General features: G+C 41.4%; 1 protein-coding gene across 2 annotated transcripts in view; it reads left to right on the top strand.

Moving 5' to 3' along the window:
- The window catches only part of DENND2C (DENN domain containing 2C), a 51,498-nt gene that overhangs the window by 14,967 nt on the left and 16,726 nt on the right, over positions 1–19,805 (top strand). For both annotated transcript variants that reach the window (XM_075335614.1, XM_075335613.1), the window contains exons 2-12: positions 4,385–5,513; positions 6,024–6,172; positions 6,679–6,791; positions 10,286–10,456; positions 12,293–12,386; positions 12,552–12,596; positions 13,411–13,598; positions 14,445–14,554; positions 14,651–14,720; positions 15,850–15,927; positions 16,410–16,550. In XM_075335614.1, the coding sequence (XP_075191729.1) occupies positions 4,672–5,513; positions 6,024–6,172; positions 6,679–6,791; positions 10,286–10,456; positions 12,293–12,386; positions 12,552–12,596; positions 13,411–13,598; positions 14,445–14,554; positions 14,651–14,720; positions 15,850–15,927; positions 16,410–16,550 (2,001 nt within the window). In that variant the 5' untranslated portion in view covers positions 4,385–4,671. The remainder of the gene's footprint in view (positions 1–4,384; positions 5,514–6,023; positions 6,173–6,678; positions 6,792–10,285; positions 10,457–12,292; positions 12,387–12,551; positions 12,597–13,410; positions 13,599–14,444; positions 14,555–14,650; positions 14,721–15,849; positions 15,928–16,409; positions 16,551–19,805) is intronic.

Raw genomic sequence — 19,805 nt, 5'->3', positions numbered from 1 at the left:
TGGTAGAGGGTGCTATACTATGTGATGTTATAGCTGCAAGGCATTATTGAGAAGTTCACCGGTTGTTCACGAGGTCATGTGAGCCATCTCTGGTTGATGCAGTCTTCTGAATTCTGTGAAATAGTAGGTGGCATTTTTGGCAGTTTACGCAAAACTAATCAAAAATAGTTTGACTTTGCCAGGTTCAGCTAATTTGATTTTAATCAAATCTATTCACTCATCTCTACTTGACATATTATACCAGTTGCTTTTTTTCACAAACACAAAACAGGGACAAAAATTCAAGTAAGAGCTCTTTCCAACACAAGCAACATAATAAATAAGAAATTTGCAGAGATTGAATACTATAAATGTAGGGAGGAAAAGAACCTCTAGGATGCAATCCAGTATGACCTCTTGTGCTAGATGTTGCAAATAACAACATTTTTTTTATGATATTATACCACATTTTAATGGTCTACTAGGCAGACCACAAAGATCACAGAAAGTAACAAATTTATATGTGTTGTGGTTGCATTATTAATTATCCTAGTTACCTTACAGGAAACATTCTGTGATCAGCATTGTATAGCATAGGAGAAGCAGAGAAGTTTGATATATAGGCTTGTTGGAAAAGATCCAGTATAACTTTTATTGTATTCACTAAAATCCCTGTTGTTTGTATACATGAGTCCAGTGGGTGGTTCTAATCAGTGATATTTGCCTAATGACAGCTATATTTGCCAGGACAATCATATAGAGAAGACTGTCAATCACTGAATAGGACCACCCACTTACGAGTCCAGTGAGTGGACCTATTTTGTGATAGACAGTTTTCCGTGTGTGTGTTTTGTGTATGTATGTGTGTGTATATATATATATATGTGTGTGTGTGTGTGTATAAATTATAGACACGACGGTGATTTACAAGTTACATAGGTTGAAATAAGACCTAGGTCTAGGTCTATGTCTTTTCCCACAAAAATGTATATTAATCTTATCTGCTCCTCCTGGAGGATAACATGCAGACTGCTGGTGAGAACTTTTTTTGTAACATGACCAGTTCTCTTCAAGGCCTCCTTCACACATCCATGTCTGCGGTACATGTGACGCCCGTTTTCACATGTACTGGAGACACTGACACACGTAGACCCTTTAAAATCAATGGGCCTGCTGCACATGGCAACATGTTCATTTTCTGCCGGCAGCACAGATGTCACCCCGACTGCACACGGATGTGATCCATGTGACGTGTACCGGAGGATACACATGTCACTGAGAAATGTACTTTTATACTTGCCTGTAACACTTGCTTCCGGGCCTGCTCATTATGGTCATGAATATGTACTGCACTGACTGTGGACCCGGAAGCAAGCGTGACAGCAACACCAAATACAGGTAAGTATACAAGTTTGTGTTGTCTGTGTGCTATCTGGATGTCACATTGATAGTACACATACATGGATGAACATACATACCTACACCACGGAGCATGCAACATGTTTGTTCTTTGCACAGGCGTGTGAAGGGGGCCTAAGAAGTTTCAAACACTGTTGTGGATATATATAAAAAAAACACTATTGTGTGTGTGTGTGTTTTTTTTTTTTTTTTTGTTTGTTTTTTTTTACATTTGTTTTTCAATAGATAAAGCCAAAGTATTCAAAAGGAATGTAAAATTCAAAGGTTGCATTTCTGGCTTAGGCTAAAAAAATCTGGATTAAAAACTGCAGTGTTGTCATTCCAAAAAATGTGTGAAACTAACCTACAATTATTAATTAATACCGGTGGACGTTTTTAATGTTTGCAGCTGAAATCTGTGACCACCCGTCCTCCGTTTCGGGTATGGTTTTCATGACCACAACGCTTTAATCTGTGTGATTTGGACTCACCAGTGACTGACACATTCTAATGCGATAGTGAAATTCTCCCGCTTTCAGAAGCTTTTCAGGAAAGAAAAGCTGAGCTGACATGTTCAGGCCTTTTTGTTTCGTAATGCCAGGAAAGCAGTTTATGAAACTATTTTAGGGTGTGGGCACAGCTAACCGTGCAGGAAGCTGGAAAAACATATCTCCTCTTCACATTCAAACCTTTCTTCCTGCCTCTCACATCCCCAGTGGGAACAAACCCTGTTATTACGAGTAGACATTGGTTAGAAGTCTGTGCAGTCAAAAATGATAATTGCAAGCATCTGTCAGGTTCTGGCAGTCGGATTTCCATAAACTGAACTTATTACATCAAACATAATCATTTTTTTTTTAACAGGTCCCCACTGCTCTGGCTGAGTAATAGGAAATACCTTTTTTGGTAAAACGGAAAAGACCTAAATACTAAGCTTTTTTTATATATCTTATTTTTGTGGTAGTAGGCAAGAAAAGTTAATCTCATATATTTAGATATTATTCATAGTACCAACCTAAGCAGCACCACTGTACAAAACCATCACATCACTGGTACAAGTCAACCACTGGTCTAATAATAATAGTTGGTTACTTTACACCACACTCGAATCTTGAAAGTAACCATCTGTGGTGCAAATGACAAATTTAGGATATGGTCATTTTTTTAATTATGTGTGTTCTATATATATTATTATTCTGCATAGTTGAAACCCTGTTTTTGCCCAGCATGTCAGCACGGTAGCTCAGTGGTTAGCACTATTGCTTTGCAGCGCTGTGCTTTTTGGTTCGAAACCTGCCAATGACAACATCTGCAGGGAGTCTCCTCTTTGCATGGGTTCCCTCCAGGTACTCTGGTTTCTTTCCACACTTCAAACACATACTGATAAGGAATTTATATTGTGATCCTAAGTGTGCTGTGGAATATGGTGCTCTATAAGTAATGGAAGCATCTACTCTTTACCACTAGAACTACTGAGGTAGTCATTTTGACTACTTTGCACTATGTATTTCTATATAGGTGTCACGAGTCCAGTAGTTCTAGTGTTAATTTCCATGTACATGGTCATTCCAATCAAAGGATACATGGTTGTTTACCGGTAGACCACTCCCCAATAGTTTGCCTGTTTGCTTTTTTTCATGAGCTTTGGCTGTATGATTTAATCATGTTCTCTGGTCTTTAAAATTAATAGGTGATATATTGATATAGCGTTTTAGACACATGGCCTAGACCCTAAAGATCAAGAATGCAGTGATGACTCACAAAAAGTCTGTTCTGTCTTCATTTAGTGTGAAGTTTTTATACAATACCTATCCCCATTAAACAAGGTTATAGAGATAATATTGTTTTTCAGTGAGATTATTGTAAGGAAATTCAGAAAAATGTCTATACCCATGATTACTATGTTATTTCACTTATCTCCAGACCTGGGAAGCCCCAGAAATATTTCTGTACAGCCCATGTGCTGAACATGATGAATGGCATGATTTGGTTGCTGATCCAAGTAATCTTACACTTCCCATTGTTACCACACAGAGTTTCCCCCAGCTAAATTAGCTGATTGCTGAATTAATCAGCTTCCAAGGTTTGACCAGATGACGGAAACAACCTAAAGAGGTTGTCCACTACTGTAACATTGATGGCCGATCCTTAGGTCTAGGTCATCAATGTCTGATCAGCCGGGGTCTGACACCCGGCACCCCGCCAATCAGCTGTTCTGGGTGGTGCTAGCAGGCGGCTGGAAATGCCCCGTTATGGGGCAGTTCCAAAACTTAGCATTTCCGGCTGCCTGCTGGTGGTGCCGGCACAGAACAGCTGATTGGCGGGGGTTCTGGGTGTCGGACCTCTGCCAATTTAGATATTGATGACCTATCCTTAGGCTAGGTCATCAATGTTAAAGTAGTGGACAACTCCTTTAATGTACACTGTTCCCTGTTCTACCTTAAATCCCTATTGTTATTGCTAAATCTTAGCAACTGGCTGGGTGTTATTCCTCTGATGTCTTTGTCATTCTCCTCATTACATAATGTCCCCTTTGATTTTCCTCCTATAATTTCTTCGTTGATTATTATTTATCCTGTTCTTCCATCTCCCACACGTGGGACTGGCTAGCCTGGGGTTTACCAGTCCTTGTGTCTATCCCTGGTCTGTACTGATTCACTCTGATCTTTCACAACCCATTCCTTTGTTTCCTGAAATAAACTTTACAGTTTGTTGTGCTGCATTAAGCTGTGTTTATGTATATTGTCATCCACTTTATATACTTTGATCATATCTCCATTTATTACTCATGCAATAAGGAGGGAAGAGTATACTAAGATCTAATTGTGAGTTTTCCTATAGTCTGTATTTTGGCTTCTGTGTAATTTTTTTTTTAAAGAACTTTTGTCCTTCACAATCTGTTAAACATGACGTATTCTCCTTGCTCTAAAACACTGCAGTTATTGTTGTTTCTGCGCTAGCTCTTATCTATAGGACACATTGTAACAAGATGTATTTTGTTTTTCAGTTGGGGCCCTGATAGAAAAAATCTCAAAATCCAAACTGTTGCGAAGCTCCTACGTATGACTCCATAACTTTGAGAAGTATTTCAAGTTTGATCGTTACTGTTGGAGGATCTAAAACATGAAAATAGTGCTAAGTTACTTCTAAGTCTTATTTTCTAGGGAAATACAGATTTAATGCTTTGTTTTGACTATTAAAAAGAACTAGACTATATTTGCAAAAAGTGTTTTTAGACCTTTGGAGAAAAAGAATTGACTACGAGGATCTAATACTAGCAACTATGAAGCTTTTATGACTAAAGAGATGCCTGTGATGCATACTATGGGGAGCCCAGAATGTGGCTTGACCCGGTCTGCCCAACAAACTCTATCAAGAAGTCATTGCAAAAACATCAGGCAGAAAATCTCCCAGTGGGAAGTTAGGTCCAATACTGGGTCATGTGGAGATTTGCTTGACTTAAAACCCAAAAGAACTTACTATGATCAAAATGAACTTACAAAATCTATTGAGGATGGATTGGACAATAGAAAACTAGGTGTACGTCATGGTAGGAATTTAGGTTTGGATTTTAGAGAAAGTAGTAGTGGCAACTTATTGGATGGTGAAAATGACAGGTTCCTTCCTAGTCAACCAAATATTTATGAGGACGAACTAGAAAGTCCAACAAACTTTAACACTAAAGCAAAGACATTTTTAAACCAAGAAATAGAACTTCCTCCTGGAAACTTTTACACCTCAGCTGGAATGTTTAAGAAAACCAGTATGATTTCACAGGAAGATTTGACAGAGATGGTTTTGGAGTTTAAAAGAAGACGAGGTAAAAGCATTTCAACAGAAACTGAGCTAGACTTGGGGGGCATGGTGGATCAAACAGTTGCAATGAAAAGCATGGAAAATATTTATTATGATACTGAACCATTTGATGAAAGACCATCAATAAATCCTCTCCCTAAGCCAAGAAGGACATTTCGCTATTCTAACTGTAACCACCATGAGGAACGTATGGACAATTATCACAATCACAGGAGAAGAAAGTCTGTGGATGATAGTGATGAAGAATCTTCAGACCCTTCTGTCCCACCACCTGAGCCAAGGAAATCTGGAAATCGAAAACTTAGACCCAGATCTAAAAGGTAAAATATTTAATCTTCAAATCCGAGATAGAACTAAAGTTTGTTTTTTATCTTTATCAAGCACAGCTGTGACCATATGAAATATGTAAAGAATTTGGCAGCATTTATGTTTACAGTCTAAAACACATTACACAACTGTAGAAAATTAATGCATTACTAATGGACATTAAGAAATATTTTTGAGGAGAACTATAAATGGTAATGATGCAGGACTTCACCTAACAAAAAAAAATAATATTTTTTAATAAATTATGATATATCAGCACAATATTGACTGTTTATAATTAGAAATATACATTAGAAGAAATCTGTCTAATGAAGCTGCTTAGCAGTAAAGGGGGGGGAGGGTCTAGAGGCCTATGATTTGACCATTAACAGAAATAAGTCAATGAAAAATCATTTAGGGCCTTTGTATAAACCGTTTTTTCTTTTATCTTTGATGTTATTGTTCTTCTAGCATGTTGCTGGTGGAATGCTGCAACTGAAGTCTTGGTATCTGTTTGTTTCTAGGAAATCCTTTGAATTTGAAGATGTTCAAACATTCAGACGCTTCATACAACAAACAAACCACCCTCAGATCTCTGAAGAACCCAGTGAGCCCTCACCATCTGCTCTCTATCACACCGTGTCTGAGGACAACCTCTACGAAGAGGTTGCATGTAGGTTTCCAATTACTTTCATATCTATTACATTGTGTTTACTATTTTGTTCAGTTTTTGCATTAAAGAGGTTATCTGATAAATGAACAAAAAAATAAGGCATAGATTGGCTTAAAACAAAAATGGTGGCATACCCATATCCCAACATCCTGGCTGATCCAGTACTAGTCACTCCTGTGGTTTGCGCTAGCTCTGGAAGTGATGTCAGCTACAATTGAAAGTCACATAAATTAACAACCTTAGATTGGTTGCAGTGGTCCTAAAACTTTCAAACTTAGTAGGCATGATTTCCCGAACCGGTGCAGATCTCCGAAGGTGGATCTGCTGGGGCGCTGAAAGTAGAGTATGACTTTTTTTTTTTACAAAATAAAATAAGAACATAAAATTGCCACGTTTATTTCTGTTTAAGCCCTTCTAGGTTTCACATTTTTTTCCCTATGTCAGAAAACCCCCTTTAAGCTCAATATTTTATAAGAATTAATTATTATTATTGTTATTATTTTTAGATCCACAGAAAGAAAACCCATATGAAGATATTAAAATATCTCCTTTACCTGTCTGGAGAATGCCTTCATCATGGAAGATCCCACCTCCAAGATGTACAATGAAAACCCCGAAGGTTAATTATTCTTACATTTCACAGATTAGAAAAATAGGCTTAACAGTATTATCACCTGGATGTGATACTTTAAAATCCTCCTCAATCAAGGTTATGTTAAAAATAATGACCTATCAGTAAAGCTGGGGTCACACTAAGGGGTGCTTCACACACAGCGAGATCGCTGCCGAGATCGCTGCTGAGTCATGCTTTTTGTGACGCAGCAGTGACCTCATTAGCGATCTCGCTGTGTGTGACACTGAGCAGCGATCTGGCCCCTGCTGCGAGATCGCTGCTCGTTACACACAGCCCTGGTTCGTTTTCTTCAAAGCCGCTCTCCTGCTGTGACACACAGATCGCTGTGTGTGACAGCAAGAGAGCGACAAATGAAGCGAGCAGGGAGCAGGAGCCGGCGTCTGACAGCTGAGGTAAGCTGTATCCAAGATAAACATCGGGTAACCAAGGTGGTTACCCGATATTTACCTTAGTTACCAGCCTCTGCAGCTCTCACGCTGCCTGTGCTGCCGGCTCCGGCTCTCTGCACATGTAGCTGCTGTACACATCGGGTTAATTAACCCGATGTGTACAGCAGCTAGGAGAGCAAGGAGCCAGCGCTCAGTGTGCGCGGCTCCCTGCTCTCTGCACATGTAGCTGCATTACACATCGGGTTAATTAACCCGATGTGTACTGTAGCTAGGAGAGCAAGGAGCCAGCGCTCAGTGTGCGCGGCTCCCTGCTCCCTGCTCACACTGGTAACTAATGTAAACATCGGGTAACCATACCCGATGTTTACCTTAGTTACCAGTCTCCGCAGCTTCCAGACGGCGGCTCCGTGCAAGCGCAGCGTCGCTTGCACGTCGCTGCTGGCTGGGGGCTGTTCACTGGTCGCTGGTGAGATCTGCCTGTTTGACAGCTCACCAGCGACCATGTAGCGATGCAGCAGCGATCCTGACCAGGTCAGATCGCTGGTCGGATCGCTGCTGCATCGCTAAAGTGTGAAGGTACCCTCAGCGACAGCGACGTCGCTGTTACGTCACCATTTTCTGTGACGTAACAGCGACCTTGTAAGTCGCTGTTATGATCGCTGTCAAACACAGCAGAAGCAGCGATCATAACGTCGCTGTGCTACATGTGCAGAGAGCAGGGAGCCGCGCTTAGCACTGGTTCCTTGCTCTCCTAGGTACAGTACACATCGGGTTAATTACCCGATGTGTGCTGCAGCTACATGTCACAGTGCAGAGAGCAGGGAGCCGCGCACACTGCTTAGCGCTGGCTTCCTGCTCTCCTTGCTACAGTATACATCGGGTTAATTACCCGATGTGTACTGCAGCCACATGTACACAGAGCAGGAGCCAGCACTGGCAGCAAGGGCGGAGGCTGGTAACGAAGGTAAATATCGGGTAACCAGGGAAAGGGCTTCCCCTTGGTTACCCGATGTTTACGCTGGTTACAGCTTACCGCAGCTGGCAGACGCCGGCTCCTGCTCGCTTCATTTCGTCGCTCTCTCGCTGTCACACACAGCGATGTGTGTGTCACAGCGGGAGAGTGACGACCAAAAAATGAAGCTGGACATTCAGCAACGACCTGCGACCTCACAGCAGGGGCCAGGTCGTTGCTGGATGTCACACACAGCGACAGCGACGGGACGTCGCTGCAACGTCACAGAAAATGGTGATGTAGCAGCGACGTCGTTGTCGCTGTGTGTGACACCAGCTTAAGTGCATAGCTAAACTGTACAAAAGGGTTTTTGTGTTTGTTTGTAATGCTTAGCTGAGAAAAACATGATAGTTTTAGGGATTTGCTATAAGGAGAGCAATACCTGCTACGCAGGCCAGATAAGCAGCCCAAATCCTAATCAGTATGAATATAGAGCAAGGATTAAAATATAACTTTTAATAAAGAATAATAAAATGGATAGATCTCACCAAACTTCTTTACGAGTAGATCTCACACCACTGGATACACGGGCAAAAGAGGGCCGACTTGGAAAAAAGGGGGTAACAGAGTCAGTATATGCTAACCCCTGTCGTTCCCATGCATAAGCTTCCGCCCTTAGAAGGGCAGCACCCAAGTCAAGCAAGCTGCCCCAGTGAAAATTAGCCCCTTCCAACGCGTTTTCCTCTCCCACTGGCCATTAGCACACATGCTGAAATTGAGCTGTGTGAACACATACACTGGAAGTGTGCTGTGTGTATGTATGTACCTGCCATTGCAGGCTATACGTCCCTTGCCCTTGTTAGGGCGGAAGCTTATGCATGGGCACGACAGGGGTTAGCATATACTGACTCTGTTACCCCCTTTTTCCAAGTTGGCCCTCTTTTGCCCGTGTATCCAATGGTGTGAGATCTACTTGGAACAAAGTTTGGTGAGATCTATCCATTTTATTATTCTTTATTGCACTGCACTTTTAGGGATTTGCTACAAATGCTTTTAAAAAGCACATTAATAAAGTTGTGTTTTTGGAGACTTAGAAAGTCCGAAACTTAAGGGCTTAATTAATTAAAGGTAGCCTGTCACATTGGATAATGCTATTAACCTGCAGATATAGAGTTAATATGAAGGAAACTGCTTTAGAAAGGTGTCCATCTGCAATACTGAAAGTGCGGCTCCTGGGTGCAAGGCCACCACCAGGGGGGGGGCAAACAGGACTCTAGTCCGGGGCCCCAACAGAAGGGGGGCCCCTTCACTCTTCATTTATTGGCTTACAAACCAGGGGCGCCGCATAACTACCGAGCTGGAGTGGCATCTCAAGAGGGCCCCAAAATTATGCCAGTCAGGGGCCCTGAAATTCCTAGTGGCAGTCCTGCTGGAAGAAATCAAACTTTATTTCTCAGTCATAGAGGTGTTTTCGGGGCAGCTACAGTCATTGCTCAGTACAAAGTGAGAGGAGCTGTAAGTGCACCCTGGGACATAAGGAATGTTGCCATTTTTACATAACTTTACAGGTGGTGGTAACCATGCCCTGCCCCGATTCCTCCACAGCCCTGCCCCGATTCCTCCACAACTCTGCCCATCTTGCGGCAACTCTGCGTTCCACAAGGTTTGCAAATTCTCAGAGCATTTCACTCTAGTTTGCTGAAGTAAATGCTTTGATGAATCGGCGCCTTAATATATCTTCCTTGGGAAGCTGTAGATTTTTGCCAAAATGAGCACAATTTTCAGACTTTCGTTTGGAAATCATGGCCACTTCTTAAAGCCATATCTACCTTTTTGGCACCTTTCAAATTGCATGTACCCCTTGATATTCATCTTTTTAAGCCTCCGTTTATGCCACAAGCTACTGTAAAGTGGTTGTGCATCATAATATTATTTATAAGGAATAATTCCAATGATCTGTAACACTTTCACATAATGATCAGCAAATTATATTGTAGTGAATAAACATCTTATTAATACTATACAACTTCTAAGTTATGGCCTCAGATTTGTATTTGATTTATATATTATTACATCTATTCAGGAAGACTCCTATTAAAAAAAAAAAATGTATAATGATGATCAACCTGTTACTTTAGATTCCTTCAAAACCAAACTTCCTGAAAAGACAAACACTGGAGCTGAAAAGCACCAAGTTGTATATTCACAAGAAGGCTCCTAAGGATTCTACCCTGCCAGTGACACTAATGGAATGGAAAGTGTTCCGGAATGGAGGAGACACCGCTAAAAAGAGGAAGAAGTTTCCTCGGGTACGTTTTTTATGTTTTATAAAGTTAGTTTTGAGAGATGAAAGTGTATTCAATCTGCTGTTAAACCATAATAATCTCCCTGAAGAATTTGGTTGAAATTCTAAAAATCAAATTTTAGAAGCAATCAAGAATTAGTCCAAGAGGAGTCGCTCACCGATGAACTGGCAAAAAGGGTGTGTGGCTAAAGATTCACGTGCATGGATTTCTGCAAACCATATTCAGATCAGTGTGACAAATATGATGTGTGTGTACATAGAATTTTGCTAACTATTAAGCACTCTGTTGGAGTATTCTATTCAGACATTTCCTAGATGAAACCATTGACTTAAATGAGAAAACCTCAAAATATGGACTCTATTTGACTATTTTTCTTGTGATTTTTTTTTTTTTGGCTAAAAACAATACTGTGATAGACTACCTTATTGTGTCTGGCTAGAAAGATAGACACCATCATAAAATAAGGCCAAATGGAGTCCAGAGGTATTCAGAAGGAAGACTGTTGAATAGGGAGTAAAATGTGATCTGAACGCTCCTGTACAGTGAGATCATTGTAGTTCTAACAATTTGTAATATTTCCAGTTAGAACAATTGTTGTATCCAGTAGTAAAGATGTTCGTACATATTATGCCAATAGCTACTTGGAAGTATTTAATATAATGACAAGGAATAAGCTGATTTGGCAAAATTCAACATTCACCAAATTTCATGGATTTTACACAGAAATTTGATTTGCAATGCAGTTATTTTCTGGCAAGTGAATGGTTCCCTATTATTATGATCTGGGATCTTTTCAGGGCAAAATTAAGATGTAATAAGATAAACTAACCTACTTGCCTCTCTGGCTGCCCACGCTGCTTCCTGCCTGCTTTCTGGATCCCTGTAACCACGCATTCCCGGCTTGTTGTTCACACTAGACAGGATTTTTGGCTGAGACTAGTGCTGGGCAGATGTTGCAAAACAGAAATGAGGTGATCGATAAGGGAGTATGTTTTTGTTTTTTTTTCTTTTTGCCTCATTGGGGGACACAGCAAAAAAACAAAACAAAAAACAATGGTCCTGTGTCCCCCAATGAGGGCTCTGAGAAAGAGATTTTAGGGAGTACACAAAAATCTTCATTTCTCTCTTGCCTGATTAGGGGACACAGGACCATGGTTGTTTTTTTTTTATGCGGTGTCCCCCACCGAGGCCTTTGAAAAAGAGATTTTACGATAAGTACACAAAAATCTTCTTTTTTTCATCTAGTATTCAGAAAACTGCTTCTCACAATTTTGCTAAATTTGCACAGAGCTGAAATCCACTGGAATAAATTTGCCCTTCTCTACCAGTACAATACATGAGAAGAAGTGTAAATCTCTTTGACTCAATTGTTAACATTCTTGCTAGTCTAGAATTTAAAAACTGTATATTTTAAACTTTGCCTAGTGTATCCCGAAATCTCAGTGGGCACAAAATTAAAGTATAATGGACTTTATTTCTACAATTATAATATCAAACGTAGACTATATATTCCCATTGCTCTGTCTTTAGACGTGTTGGATATCCTGTGTTTATAGCTCAAGCAAAATAAAAAGTTTACATGCAGGATGTGATTGGCCTAACAAGGAAGCACACGCACCAAATCCTTCCTGTCCTAATTCAGCAGACACTTAATCTCATTGTTGCAGTACTTTTGTTCTTTCTATTCATACTTTGAAAAGAAGCAAGTCCCATGTCTCGTCTCGCGTCTGCTAATGTATACGATTTTTTTGCCATTTGTTTTATGGATTACTTTTTATTGTACATTATTTGTTATGATAAATGCGCCCTGATAAAGTCAACTTTATTTTACTCTTTCAGCTTGTGATGAAGATTCAGGATATTTTTGATGCGAAACGTGGAAAGAAGAGGGTGAAAGTTCAGACCTTCACTGGCCATGATACTACATCTAAAGGTATATATATATTTTTTTGTTTTTTTTTTAGAGGAAGGGTGGGAGGTTCAACTACATTTAAATCTTTTAATGGTATTTTTTATATATTTATACTTAAAGCATATATTAGGAAGCTTTATTACCTCTAAGGTTTATGTATGGTATTCTCTTATTTTTATTGTTTAGGAGAAGCGAGTGAATCTGAAAGTGAAGCAGAGGATCGTCAGAAAAGTAAGACATTGACTTCTTAAAAATGTAACTTTCTGCTTGCTGGTTGTCTCCATTTGATATGTTATGGAGGAGCAAGGAGGTTCCTTTTTTTTTTTTTTTTTACTTGCTCCTATGTCAAGATATTGGCATGTTATACGTTGAATTTTTTGGACATATTTTATTTGGTAAAGAAGTATAAAATGGTAAAATAACATCTTTATACATGTTTTAGTTTGTGTGATCCACAGTAAATTAGCTGAATACAATAGTTGTATCTTCTATGGACCATATATGAGAACTTGCTTCTTTTAGCACATATTGTGTCAAATTACCACCACTCCCTGTTCCATTAAAGCCAGACAAGCCGACTTTTGACCAAATTTCCCACCAGTTATTCTTAATACTTGTAATAATAGACGAAATTGCCGATCTTTTTTTCCTATAAAAGTTCAAACAACATAGAAGACAATGGTTTTCTAAATCCAGAATACCTGGTCATTCTGGATGGACCAGCTGATTTATCATGGATGAGTTCAAACATGTGTTTACTTGAAACTTGGGCAGGACTCTTATAGTTGTCTTCCTTAATCTCATGACGCCCATAACGATATTTCTCAATACATAATTTAAGGGAAACCACGAGCAGCAGAATACATTTTTAGCTCCCTCAGGTTCGGAGACACATGACTAGAGTATTAAAAATAAATCTCTGTAATATCTGTACAAGAAGTGGCTTCAGATTTTTATTATTTATTTATAATATTTAGTATTATTGTTTAGATTGTGAAAAAAAATGTATATATGTTTAAGTAAAAAATGCAATTTCTTCTAATAGAGCACAATAAGCGTCTAGCTCAGGTCCAGAGCTCGTTAAAGCGGAACCCTCACTACCAGACTTTGGAGAGAGACCTCATTGAACTCCAGGAGCAGCAACTTTTTGAGTTGTTTGTAGTTGTCTCGTTGAAGAAGAAGCCATCTGGAGATGGCTATATCCCCTATATTACTCAACAGTATCCCAATAAGGTAAACATCTTTTATAACAATTTTCCTTTTTCTTCTAGTTAAGGGGGTTGTCCGGTACTTTTATATTGATGGCTTATCTTTGGGATAGGTTATCAACAGCAAATCGGTTGGGGGTGTGACACTCGGCACCCCCACCAATTAGCTATTCACAGTGCCGGCGGTGGTCAGATGCACTTGGTTGAGGAGCAGAACAGCACAGCTCCGTGAACTGCATAGTGGTGGCAGCGAGGTTCACCCCTGTTCATTCGAATAAAGGCGGATGTGCAGTATCCGGCCATGGCAACTATGAAAATTGAAGGAGCTCTGCTGTGCAGATCTGCAATTGATCACACCTGTTCACCGGCACCAGGAACAGCTAATTTGACTGGGGTTCCAAATGTTGCACACATAATTATCTGGTATTGATGACTTATCCTAAGGATAGGCCATGAGTATTACCAGACAACCCTTTTAAGAGTATTGTAAATTACATGCTTGAGTTGGTATTTTTGAAAAGATAGTGATCTTTGAAAGACTGGTATATTTTATCCAAAAATCTCTTATAGAGGTTGATCATATGATGTCATTTGTGTAGCTTATCGAATATTGGTAAATAGATGAAAAGACAAGGATAACATAAAGGTCATTGATAAAGTATGTCTTTGACATCTGCTCCCGCATTCTGTAAATATATTTTCTAAAAATTCTGAGTGATCATTCCAGTTTCTGCAATGTCAGTCATAATGAACAGATGGGTGCTGACAAAGTCTACCTAAACCAAACCGTCCATCCTGATGTAATGAATTTTCATAATGCCCAACACCAATCTGAATGTCTTCATTTTGCCTTCTGGTATATTTTTATTAGAATGACCAGCCCTCAAAACAATCCAAAGATACCGAAGAAAGGCTCAAAGTCATCCCACAATTTTGTTTCCCTGATTCTAATGACTGGGCTCCCACTTCAGATCTTAAAAGGTAATAGTAAATTTGATGGTAGTCAAATAAGTTGATCAATACAACGTGTCGTTTTTGTATAAACCTGTGAACTGGAATTTATTTATTTTTTTCTAGTGAAACCTTTTCATTTGTGCTAACTGGAGAAGATGGAAGTAGATGGTTTGGCTATTGTAAAAAACTTTTGGTAAGTTCAGTGTTTCATGTATTCCTTTTATGCCACCAATACAGGAATAGGGTTCTCCAGGAAGTTTTGGACATTTTGGGTCTCTCCGTCCACGTGCAGCCAGCCATTAACAGAATTCTTCCTTGGGAGGGTGGGCGGAGTTTGTCCATTTTTTTTACATTTTTGGCGCATACTACATCTGATCACGCTGTTGTTACCTCCAGTGCGTGTGAGTCGTTCAAACACTGCAAGCGGCTCACACTGGGCTGGCTGAGCACTGAGCGTACCTGAGCAGAGCATTAGCGCAAGTGGTTTGCACCCGAACTCTAATTCTGTTTTATACGAACACCAAACCTCGGGTTCGCTCATCTCTTCTCACCATATAAATTAACCACCACTCCGTTCTCACGCTGCTCATTTCCATAACAGTGTCTGCTTCCAGCTGCAACAATCACTTCCTGTCCTGCTATGCAAATCACTGGCTGCAGCTGATCAACACTGATTGGCTGCAGCGGTCACATGTCCTCTTATGGGACATTATTGCTGAGACAGGAAGCGGTTACTGGCATGAGATGGGGCAGTAAAAGAACAGGAGTGGTGGGATATCAATTTGTTGAGTATGATTTATTTTAATCCAATCAGACCATTTTGTGGGGAAAAAAATTACATCCGGGGCAACATCTCTGGTTCAAGGTGAAAGTAATGACTTCAGATTATCAGGTCACCTGCAAACTGTCCATATTTGAAAAGGTTTTCATGATATTTCCTATAATTTGGGTTTTGACCCAGACTTATCTCTACACCTTCTGCCTCTAAGGTCATAATCTTGTGGGTAGTTTGGAGACAAGGGCATCGAGTCTTGGCCCATCTTCATATCTTCCAGGTGTATGAAATGAGCAATCTGTAGGTTGGGTTGTGTTTTCAGTTGACTAGTTGCACATATAAATGAATCCTGATTAAATATAGCTATATAGTTCCCTTATTGCACCTAATGACCATGCTGCTCAAGCCCATGTACATTCAGAGAATGCAAACTGCTACACTCTGCATCCCTTCACCGAATTCACCATTAATTCACCTAAGCACTGATAACCTTAGTAAACTCTTCATAATGAAACCCATAAATTAACTTTTTATTTTTCCATTATAGCCTCAAGGTAAAGGAAAACCTATTCCTGAAGTGTACTGTATGGTCAGCCGACTGGGATGCTTCAACCTCTTTTCTAAGGTAATAATAAATCATTGAAAAAGAAGTATTACTCCCATACATTTTAGAGATTTATCATCATAGCCCATCTTTTTGGTAGGATCTGCTAATGAGCCAATGTGAGCTTGTATTACTATACACTAGCTGCTAACTATCGTCTGCACAAAGAAAGATCAGACTTATTAGAGGAACCGGTAGCTACTCAGAAATCCAAAATTCACAGATCTGATGGGCACACTTGGAAGTATGAACAAGCTGTGGTTGTTAGTGATTGTGGACAATTAGTCATCTAAAAATCAATGTTCACTTAAGGGTTTTTGAAGTCTGCAATCAGTGTATGTGCCAGTAAAGCCATTTGCAGTTTAGATTGGGGAATATTCACAACATATAATCTCACATAAGACTCACGTGTGATTTAAACAGAGCCCCAATGTATGGGCAGCTTATATCAGACTTGAACTACTGGTAAAAAAAATTTTTTTCAAAGTATTTTATTTTTTCAGATTTTAGATGAAGTAGAGAAAAGGAGAGAAATGTCCCCTGCTTTGGTGTCACCATTCATGCGGAGTGTCATGGACGCTCCATTTCCCGCACCTGGAAGAACCATAACTGTGAAGAGTTTCCTGCCAGGATCAGGAAATGAGGTATATTTATTCATTTATATGGGATTGAAGAATATCCATTATCTTTTTCACCTTGAGCATAAATGAATGTTTGTTTTTAGGATGTCATTGATAAAAATTTCTGATATAGTGGCTACAAACTAATTGGTATTTTCTGAGAAACTACAAAATGTGGCCAGAGGGAAGAAATATAACAAAGAACCGGGGGCGTGGCCAGCAGGCAGCATGAGCGGTCGCATCTGAGAGCAGCTCCGCAGTCCAAAGCTGATATACGTTATTAATCCTGCCGAAATCGGTGCCTAAATACACCTCTGGATTACCTGTGGTGCGGTGAGCATTTGGATCGGTACCATGAGCAGAGGTCGCAGCGCAGCAGCGGCTGAGAAGCTGAAGAAGTTTGCCCGGGACTCCCAGCAAGATGGCGCCGGCAAGCAGGCAGAGCGGGAATCCAGCGAGGCGGAGGAGGAGGAGAGCATGGAGGCCGGATCCAAGGAATCGCAGGAGCTAACCTTACAGCAGGTTACGTCGCAGCTACTTGCAGCGATCCAGGATTCAAAGGTGTCGCTGACGGGTAAAATTGAGGAGGTTAAGATCGATGTGGGTCTCCTCCGGCTGGACTTGCAAAACCTGAGAGAGCGAGTAAAGGAGACCGAGCACCGGATCTCCACGCTGGAAGACGACGCAAGGGCGACGCCGGGCAGACTGGCCTCTCTGGAAAGCGCGGCAAACAACTGGGCGCAGAGGGCAGATGACCTGGAAAATCGCCTGCGTCGCAATAATTTGAGAATTCTGGGGATGCCGGAGAGGGCAGAAGGGAGTGACCCATGTAAGTTCATGGAAAAGTGGCTCTCCGAAACTTTCCCTGATGCGACGCTGTCAGCGGCATTCGCTATAGAAAGAGCTCACCGGGTACCGGCCAGGCCTCCTCCTCCGGGAGCGCAGCCTAGACCTCTCCTGGCCCGACTGTTGAGCAGCAGGGATAGAGATGCGATCCTTGGTGCGGCGCGGCGCAAGGGCCCGATCCTACACAACAACGCCACCATATTGATCTTCCCTGATTTCTCTGCGTCGCTCCAGAAAACGAGGGCTTCCTTTATTCAGGTGAAGAAACGTCTTAGAGAGCATCAAATTGCTTACTCCATGATCTTCCCAGCTCGTCTTAGAGTGGTTCATCAAGAGCGATCCCTGTTCTTTACTTCTCCTGCGGAAGCGGATGACTGGATCAACACATTGAAGAGGAAACGCTGATGCGTCACAGTCTTGGGCGCTGCCTGACGGGTCGCGGTTGTGATAGCGTCGCGGTTCTGATTCACTTATTTCATTCTCTTTGGAGCAAGGTCGGTGATGCGACTCCAATCCTTGGGACGTTGTGTTTGAAATCACTGTTGAGATCGTTTCAGGATCATCCTATGCAGGTACTCGGCGTCCCTCGATTCTGAAGGCGCGAAAGATTCTTGTTTGTTTCATCCCTCCTGGCATGTGAGTGGAGCGAGATCGCAATTGCGTTCGCGTCCTGATCTTATGGTCCCTGTCGGTTGAGATGCTAGTGATCTCATCTGGAGGCGCTGGTGTGCCTGTGGCTTTCATGGAGGCATGTGAGTTTCCGGATGCGTCCATTATTGGTTTCCCATTGAACCGGCCTCCGGGTTTGGCCCTCGTCGAAGGCGGGTGGCCTGGGGCCGCGCCTGCGTATGGAACGGCTGCTGCGTTCTCCGGGATCTTTGCTTAGCCCAGCCTGTGCTCCGGATTACTCGTCGCTGATGGGACCGGACCTAGGTGACACCAGACGGGACATGGGTCAGACCGCTGTTGCGACGCTCTGAACTCCTTCATGCGATCTTGTTTTATCCTATACCTTTTTGGATCCAAATTGGAACTCTACTTTGGGCTCGCAGTATTTGGCAACGCACTTCAGTTCATAATGTTGTATTTTGCTCTATTAGTGCTATATTAAGTTCTGAGGTTACCATATGTAATAATATTCTACAGTCTAAGATTTCCTGCCAATCCTTTTTCTATCTTCTTTACACTCCCATCTCTTCTCCCCCTCTAACCCCCTATCAGCTTATTCCTCATCCCTCTTCACCTCGCCCCCTTACTTCCTCATTGTTCTTTTCTCCTCTCCCTTCAGTCCCCCACTTTCTCTCCCTCTCATATCTCTATACTCCTTCTCTTGTCCCCGCTTTATCTTCTATTCTAATCTCCCCCCTTTCTCTTTCTCTCTTCTACCTTATTTCTCTTTCCCCCTTCTTACCATCTCTTTCCCCCCCTCCCTTCCCCTCCTTTTTTCCTTTTTTTTTTTTTTTCTCTTCTCCTCTTCTCTCTTCTTCTCTCTCCATCCTCTTCTTCTCTCTTTCTATTCTCTTCTCCCTCTCTCTCTCTCATTTCCTTCCCATCTACTCTTGGTCCCCTCACTTATGCACGATTAAAGGCTAAGCTGCAGGATAATTCATTTATTGGACTGCAGGAGAAGCTCAAGTCCTTGTTTGAGGACACCCCCATACCAAGTACACCATCTAGCCACGTTGGTTCACCCTAGTCGTTGCTAGGGAAAATCTTTCCTGGTCGTACTACTGGACCAGTTCTTGTCGATTGTGTGTGCGCAACCGACATTTTGTATTTAAGGGTACGTTTACCCAAGTTCTACTGTAGGTTAAGTTTTTGATATTCTTCTAGCAATTCAGCAAGCGGCATCTCTCAATGGCTTTAAGCGTGATGACATGGAATGTTAGGGGACTGGGCACATCCAGGAAACGGGCGGCAGTATTTGCTCATATCAAAAGATCCAAAGCTCAGATTGTATGTTTACAAGAGACCCATTTATTGTTGGAGACCACTAGAGTGCTTCAAAAGCCTTGGGTTCAATGGTCAGCTCACTCTGTTCATTCCTCATATTCTAGGGGAGTATCGGTACTAGTCCACAAAGCTCTGCGGTGGGACCCGGGTAAAATTTTAAAGGACACTGATGGGAGGTATGTGTTTATCCAGGCTCACATCGATGGGGTCATGATAGTGGTCTTGGCCATATACCTTCCCCCTGCAACGGGAATCTCGATTCTATATGAGGCGGCTAAGTTCGCCTCACAATTCCCACAAGCCTTAGTGCTCTGCATGGGGGACTTCAATTTGATTAATAACACGGGACTGGATAGATTCAGCACCCGACAGGTCCCGATCTCCCCCACGATACAAACTAGATTGAGTATATTCTTACAGGAAGTGGGATGGTACGATATGTGGCGGTTTTTTAACCCAGTACTGAGAGAATACACATGT

This window comes from Anomaloglossus baeobatrachus, chromosome 2 (assembly GCF_048569485.1).
Source record: "Anomaloglossus baeobatrachus isolate aAnoBae1 chromosome 2, aAnoBae1.hap1, whole genome shotgun sequence".
Lineage (NCBI taxonomy): Eukaryota > Metazoa > Chordata > Amphibia > Anura > Aromobatidae > Anomaloglossus > Anomaloglossus baeobatrachus.
The sequence above is the reverse complement of the archived record's forward strand: the minus strand, read 5'-3'. Positions and strand labels throughout refer to the sequence as shown.